Source organism: Antrostomus carolinensis, unplaced genomic scaffold (assembly GCF_000700745.2).
Source record: "Antrostomus carolinensis isolate BGI_N321 unplaced genomic scaffold, ASM70074v2 scaffold39207, whole genome shotgun sequence".
Lineage (NCBI taxonomy): Eukaryota > Metazoa > Chordata > Aves > Caprimulgiformes > Caprimulgidae > Antrostomus > Antrostomus carolinensis.
The window spans coordinates 130-8225 of record NW_010330205.1 but is presented as its reverse complement, the minus strand read 5'-3'; the positions used below and the strand labels follow the sequence as shown (position 1 = coordinate 8225).

Below are 8096 nucleotides of genomic sequence, written 5' to 3'. Positions count from 1 at the left end.
GGTGGGCGCCCCTCCCCACAGGCCGGGCTATATATACATATATAGTCTGTATATCTACATATATCTCTGTATATAATCTACATATATTGCTATATATCTACGTATGTCTACATATATCTCTAGATATCTACACATATCTACATCTCTATTTATATATATAGATGTGTGTGTGTATATATGTGTGTGTGTGTGTGTGTGTGTGTACTTATGTCTATGTCTGCGCCTCACCTGCCCGGTGGAGCTCTCCCACCTGCAGCCATCCGCCTCCCTGAAGTGTGATGAGGTTCAAAGCTTCTTCATGAGTTACAAAGAGTTGAGGTCGCGCTGCCCAGCATGGAGAGAGGCCTCTGCATCTCCTCTCTGGACAGGCAGCTGCCTGTGCTGCAGGCAGGCAGGAGGAGAGGCTCGTCATGGAATTGTAAGGCCTCACTGGAGCTCCTGATTGTTCATTAAACCTCTCTGTTAATTTTCCAAGCCTGTACTTTTCCAGATAAGGGCATTCCCCAAGTATAGCACCTGCCTGCTGCATCGCTTAACCAGACGTAGACCTCAGCTGTGAGGATTAATGATCCAGAAAAGTTATGTATTGGTGATTTAAGTGTGTTCAGACCCGGATGGCAAGCCTGACTCCGGAGACCTTATCCCTGGCTGGTTTGTCTGTAAAACAAGTTTATATACAGAGAATGTCTGATGGTGTCAACTGAGGAGCACAGTCTGGCAATAAATAGGTACAAAAGATGAGATTATAAAGTGAGGAAGTGAGTGAAGCCTTCACAATAACAGAGAAACAAGTGAGTCAAGGCAGAGATGCAAAGGAGAAAGGGGAGGGGAGAAGGCAAGAGATGTTGAAGACACCGGTGTGTGCGCAGGGAAATCCAACACCCTTTCTCTTTTTAAACTGGAAAGAGAGCAAGGGGAAAGTTCAGGAATATCACATTGATCTTAAATGCTGGTTTTAAGTCTGACCATTAATCTTGACATTATATATAGCTCTTGACTCACTTTCTTTTAAATGTAAGGTCATGACATGATAACTTGACTTTGACTGGAAGATTCAGCCTTCACATGTTGGAAGAAGTTACTCCACCTCGATGCTGTGTAGCTAATACAGTGTTAGTTGGAGTCTGTCTTGTTCTTGTGTCACAGTTGATGCAGGCTTTCTCCTGTGAATATATGACAAAATAGGTTTTCCAGTGCCTCATTTAGTCCTCTCTTTTGCTACACTTTCACTGGAAAAGAACAAGGTATCTTTGGTTTGTTCTTTATTTTCTTCTTTGGTTTAAAGCAACTGAAAGTATGTGTGTATATATATATATATATGTACATAGAGACTCAAAAGTTCAACTCAAAAAATATATACCAAATTCAAAGTTCAACAGCGAACACACTTCATTAGTAGCATATCCCTGCTGTTAAGGGAGTTTATTAAAAACATGAAGTGTGTTAGCAGAGGAATGGCAGAGAGGAAGAAGAAAGACAGTTGGTAGATGATTAGAGAAAGAACTGTGACTTGGTTTATGTCCCCTCGTATCTTTAATGATTCATTAAAATATAAAATTGCTGACCTTTTGCGGCAGTGAGTGCGAGGCTAAAATGCCGCTTGAGCTTATTGTTTCTTTGGTTTTCTCTGCTGTGTGAGGGGATTTTGCTTTTCTTGGCGTATGAGATGATGCACAACAGAGGATTTTTGACCTGATTACCTCATGCACTGAAAAGCCTTGGGGTTTTTCATGTCCTTTATTTTGTATGATGCAGCCTTCATGTATTGTGGCCCAAAGCATGTGTGAAAGGTCACTGACAAGGAGGAACACGAAATGGCTGTGCGTTTTACACGGAGATGTAAGCAGGCATTGGCATTTGGAGTGTTGGGTGGATAGACACAGCAAGTTAGAGATCCTGCAAAAGTTTCATAGATCGTTTGGATCCCTGTCAGGGAAGTGTGGGGCAGAGGAACAAAATGGCACTTGAGAGCAGTTCCAGAAGATGCTGTAGGAATTAATTGTTGGTATCATCTCAGTAAATATTAGGTATCTATCAGTGTGTCTCTGAAACCAAGGAGTAGAAACAAGGGCAAGTGCTCATAAAATTTCTTCCTGGGGGCCTGGTTCCAGCCCAGAAACTTTCCTGTGTTTAAATTGATGTAATTGATAAGACTGGAAGATTTGAGCTGCAGGTTAGACTTCACATAAAGTCTAGATCTGCTGAAATGGTTCTTACCACTTCCTAACTATGGCAGGATTTTTCTCCTGTTTCCGCTGTTTGAAAGAAAGCAATGTTCTATTTCTGGAAATTTGGGATGGTCCTTTTGAAACTGCAGTTTTCGAACAGTTCAACTGACAAATTGCTCTCTTGACTTCTTATAAACAGAACCAGGCTACGTGTGGGGTATTTGTGTGTGTGTGTGTGTGTGTGTGTGTGTGTGTGTGTGGTTTTGTAGTTGAAACTCAAGAGGCTGACCTTGTAGACTTAAATACTTCAGTTTTGGTTTTAGCAGTTCTGAATTGCAAGTATGTTTTAAACCCGAAATATATAAATATTTTTTGAAAGCTTCTTTATTTTAAGAATTTAAAATGAAAAATGCTATTTTTATGGTGCCTGTTCTTTTTTTGAGCAAGCCTCAGGCAGCAAATGAAGTACAACATGTGCTGCAACGTATGCAACTACCTTTGGACCACGCAGCTTATTGGTTCTTGTTTTAATTCAGAAGAATGTTAGAAATCCCTCTCTCCTCTGCAGTGCTGGAGCGCAAGAAAAGCATGTCAAAAGGAGAATGCTTTAGTAGAGAATTTCAGGAAATTCATATACCTTTGTGGGTTGTTTTTTTTTAATTTCCGCCCTTAGTATGAGGGCTGTGAACAGCAAACATCACTGGCTGGGAAGTGATCTCATTGTATTGTCTCACAAGCGCCCTAAAGTACGTGGTTTTCCCAGTATGCGTTTTCTTTCTCCTTTCCAGTGTCAACACCTGCGTAGACGTGGTTCTGTCTGGTGTGAAATTGTTAGAGGCACTTGGTCTTGAACCTGGAGATGGAAAAAATCACGTGGTCTTGAACTCCAGACAGGACCTGAAAGAAGCATTCGCTTACTTCATGGAAAAAGGGGCAGCTGCCGAGCGCTTCTTCAGCGATGCCGAGTCTTTCCATCACATTGCGCGGACAGCCTCTGAGCACCCTGGTGCACAGGTATGTCTTCCACCTGCTGATAAGCTCTGAGAAACATGTTTCTTATTTTCTGCATCGTTGGTGACTTTTGTTCTCTGTTGAGACTGCAAATTGTTCAGGAAAGAGAAACCTATGCTGTAGCTTGACTGTGTTAATGACTTCCTGCAAAACTCTGCATCTGCTGCAAATAGTAGAGTTATGAATAGTCTGTCCCTTGATTGCTTTGCAAAACTCAAACATCAGTCCAAGATGCCTCTGTAAGAATACACGGGAGCCAGATGGGGCTGATGCTCTAACATCTCGTAACAAGGAAGGAAGCAAAGAAATAGATCCAAGCACTATAAGTTGTAAACACTCCCATCAGCTTCAGTTATTTAACACAGGATTTAAATTCTCTCTAGGAGTGATGGAAAGAAAGAAAGATTTTTTTTCTGAAGCCTCCTTTTCAAAAAGCGAAGTTTTATTGCTCTTAATTTATACTGGTTCTTCTGAATTGAGCTCGATACCTTGCTTGGCAGTTAGCTAATTTCTACAAACTGCTTAATGCCGCCTTCTACATGGTTTGCCAGCTGCTTTTCAAAATGAGGAAGAGCTCTAAATGCTTTTTGTTGGCCGAGACTCTCCTCTGTTGACTTGTTTCTCATCGTGTTTCCTACATTGGCTTTATGGAATCCCCTGATTAGTAGCTGTATCCTTCTATAGTCTGTTTTCTGTCACCTCTGAGTGCCTGGATCCTCACAACAAACTATATTCTTTGGCTTCAAAGCTCACATCGGAGTTTTCTTACTTGAAAGTTTCATCTTTCTTACCTGAAGAAACTTTCACAGTTCCACTTGCTTCATGTGGGTGCAGGTACCAGGTTTAACCTTAATTTCAAACTGGAGGAAGTTTTGTTGCAGTTTTTAAAATGATTGCTTGTCAGCCTTACTAAAAAACCACAAGTTATCAACAGTCACAGAAAAGTTGCATGGAAGTTGGGGCTGTTTATGTGTGAATGAATTGTAAGTTACCTGAAGCTGAATATTTAGATTTTAAAAAGTCAGAGAACGCTCAATTTGTTGAGATCTCACAGAGAATTGTAAAATTCTTTTGCCTTCAGCCCCAGTGAGCTTTTATTAACTTCAGTAAAGTTAGACCCTTCTCTAAAAAGCTACAATCTCTAGCCTATACTGAGGACTAAGCATGTATAAAACTATGAAAGCAAGGGAATGCCCATACCTGCCTCGATTTGTTTTACAGCTTTATGTAGGAGGAAATGCTGCTCTCATCGGTCAGAAGCTTGCGACAAATCCAGAACTGAAGGTACGTAGTCCAAAAATTTCATGCTATTTGCTTGTCTCTGAGGCTCAGATTACTTCCTTGTAGATTTTGGGGATCTTGCAGTTATTTCTTAGGTTATGGTAGAACATATGATTGGCCTTACAAGTTGAAAAGCATAGCTGATTTTTAAATTTTTTTTTAATCAATATCTAGGTGGTGCTTAAATGCTCTGAAATGCTGGCAAGAGACATGGCAGGGGATCCTTGATTGTTTTTTCTTGTTTCCTAGGTTCTCCTTTGTGGCCCAGTTGGTCCTAAACTCCATGACCTACTTGATGACAATGTGGTTGTGCCACCTGAATCCATGCAGGAAAGAGATGAATTCCATCTTATCTTGGAGTATCAAGCAGGTACCTTGCCAACGGCCAGATGTTAGATGGGAATCCTGAACATCACTAAGATAGTCGTGGTTTTAAAGTTGGTTTATTGTGAATCAGTTAATTCCAGAAGGACTGTGTAAGTTATCAGTAGTGGCAGCTGTCACTGGAATCTGGTAATTCCATGTGCTTCAGGGAGCTGTGGTAGGTGAACAGACATCTAAAAGTCTTTTGAAACTTTTTTTCCTTTGTAATGTGGTTACTGTAAATTCTGATTCATGCTGCTGTCTTGCTTAGCCCCTTGGTTCCGTATGCTTGTATGCTACAACCGATAGAAACCAAGCAGACTTTTCATTTTATTGTGATGCATAGCCTAGGCAGACCTGATGGGTGTAATTCTAAAGCTGCATGAACCCTAAAATAATCCAGTAATTTTCTCTGAGAACAGAAAAGTACCATGTAACCACATGCAGATGAAATTCAGGCCAACCCTAATGTAATAGTTAAAATATGTGCAAATATGCAAGTGTTTCCTGCTGTTTTCAACCCGAATCATTCCACTGCTCCTGCCTCAATGTGTAACTTCAGAAAGAGTTACATTGGTGTGACAGAAGAGGGAGTATTTGGCAAGGAGGGAACATGAGAATGACCTTAATTAAACTTTTTAGCAACAAGACCAATGTGGAGCAACACCCAAAGCCTGCACTGTGATGGATTTCTGGCTGAAGCAAGGTTATTATAACTGACAAGTGCTGCTACAGGGTAGCACTTGTAAAATTACACTCATCTCTTTTAAGTAAATCTACATTCTTCCTGCTCCTGGAGGCATCCTCATCAGATACATTAGTATATGATGTCTCCTTTTCTTGGCATCTTGCTGCCCTCCTGATGCAACTCTGGGCATCTTTGTCCTCGACAGAACTTTGCCATAAGATTTATTTTAAGAGGCGGCAGCACTGATGGCTGTTGATGCTCTTTCAGTGGCTTTTCCATAAATCCTGGTCATATTTTCCATAATATAACCAGTATACAGTTTGGGAGAGCTGAGTGAACAAGTACACAGGCTAGTTCTAAGGTGGAGATTCTGCCTAGAATAGCATCCAAAATGCTTGTGTCCCAAGAGCTTTCTGGTCAAGCTGCCCTTTGTGACCCATGTTTATTTATTCCCTTATATTTTTTTCTGTCTAGTTATCGTAACTGGCATGAGGAACTGCCTGCTGCCAGAGCTAAGATGTGTGTACAGATGGGGAAAGCTGGCAGAGGGCTGGCCAGTTGGACTGCGGCTTCTAATTCTAATTCTATTTTGTATTTCTAATTTCTACTTCTAATTCTGTCTTGTAATTTCTGTCCTCTCTAAGCTTGCTGTTTTTACCCTGTTTTCTCATGGCTCAGTGTCCCGGAGATGGAGCCCATTTAATTTGTGGTCTTATCTGGGAATAAAACCATTTACACATACAGCACTGATACAGCTGTTCTGCAGATCATTTCTGGGAGCTGCGCAGTCAGGAACAGTAAGAGCTGTGAGATTTTTCAGGGTGTACCTTCATGATAAAGCTTGAGTCAAAGTGGTTGTTGCCAGAAGGGGAAGGTCTCCCCTCTCTTTATGTATCCTGCATGCTCCAGATATTTGGCTTGAGCTGGCTGTGACACTCCCCTAATTGCATGATAAAGTAATACAACTGATTAAAACACCACAAAGCTTGCAAACCCAAACGAGTATTGAATTTTCCTTCTGATCAGACAAGCATCTAAATGAGGCAGAAGGAGTGAAGGAAGAGAATGAAGGAGAAAAAGAGCAAGACTTCTTTTTTTGTGGCTGGCAGGAGCTGTTAACTGGGCACCGTCACATTGTGAAACCATGCCTTCAGATTCCAGCACGATATCCCAAACAATCTCCAGCTGCGTGGTTCGATTTGCTTCTCTTCTGAGTGAACTTCCTTCTCTTTGTTTCACCCTAGGTGAAGAGTGGGGACAAGTGAGAGCACCCAATGCCAACCGCTTTATCTTCTCCCATGACCTATCAAACGGAGCCTTAAATATGCTGGAAGTGTTTGTGTCCAGCTTGGATGAATTTCAGCCAGATCTGGTGGTACTTTCAGGACTTCACATGATGGAAGGCCAGAGCAAGGAGATGCGGCAGAGACGACTTATGGAGGTAAGATACTCGAACACTGGCATCTCCTTCATTTCCATTCCAACATATGCTTCGTGGCAAAGTCTTGGTTTCCCAGGTTTGAACTTGCAGTTAGGCTGCGTCTTCAGATCTCTCACAAATCATTTCAGTATTGCACGCTAAAAAAAGAAGGTGAACTGTAGAAATGGCAGAAAAGTCGAATCCTGTAACACTAATTTCTTATGTTCGCTGGGTTGTCCAGGGAAAAAACTGGTACGGTTTGGCTGCCTGGCTGGAGTACGTTGACATAGTTACTGGAGCTTACCTAGTGGCTAAATTACACTTTTTCTATCCCAGCTACTAAGATGATCAAGGTCATAACCAAGACTTTCATTTTTTAAGCAGTGTCTGTGTTAGATAATCCAAGAGGCGGCTTTCTCCTCTAAGCCCAAAGGAGCTACACCAAGTTCTCTTGTTATTTACAGATCACTGCCTGTCTGACAGCCGAGTGCCCTTCCTGATGCAATGTGGAAGAAGAAATGTGCTGAGTTGGGTGCAGATTAGGGTTAGATAACAGTTTTCCTGCTCTGGGATTCTGAAAACCAAAAGTTGTTTTTATTTCTTCTCCTTAGCAGTACATTCTGGCACTTGTCAGATATCTTATTTGGAATTGCATTTAAATCAATACACAAGATTAAAGGATGTGTATCTTTGAGTCAAAACCCCTTTGTTCTTTCTGTTTCTTAACTAATATTTGCTTTAGGGTGCTGTGGTTTATTTGCTTTTCCTTACCTCTGTAGGCTGTGGCCTCCATCTCTGATATCCCTACTGATATTCCCATACACCTGGAGTTGGCCAGTATGACTGATCAAGATTTTATGAGCAACATTATGCATCAGGTAACGAAAATGAAAGGACACGCTCTGTTTTATCAGTTTCCTTTTCTTCAGTATCACAAGGCACAGGCAGGTAGATGAATATACATATGAAAATCAGGGCTATCCCTTTGAAGGTAAGTCGAGAATATGGGTTTAATGTCTCCTACCGCATTCTGAACACTTTGATTTTTCTCTACGGAGCTAATGAGAATTTCCTCTATGCAGCAGAGGAGAACTGTAACGACTTGTGGCTTAGCAGAGGACAGATGTGTTTTCTTTAGCTCAGAGAAAGTATTCCTTTTAGAATG

General features: G+C 41.4%; 1 protein-coding gene across 1 annotated transcript; it reads left to right on the top strand.

Moving 5' to 3' along the window:
• Positions 1-2963: 2963 nt before the first annotated feature.
• Positions 2964-7809, top strand: LOC104528758 (ADP-dependent glucokinase-like; the record flags this gene model as incomplete). Its single annotated transcript, XM_029086174.1, has 5 exons — positions 2964-3182; positions 4401-4463; positions 4710-4830; positions 6756-6952; positions 7711-7809. Coding segments are annotated over exons 1-5 (573 nt in total), but the record flags the coding sequence as incomplete, so codon positions are not given.
• Between the last annotated feature and the right edge of the window lie 287 nt (positions 7810-8096).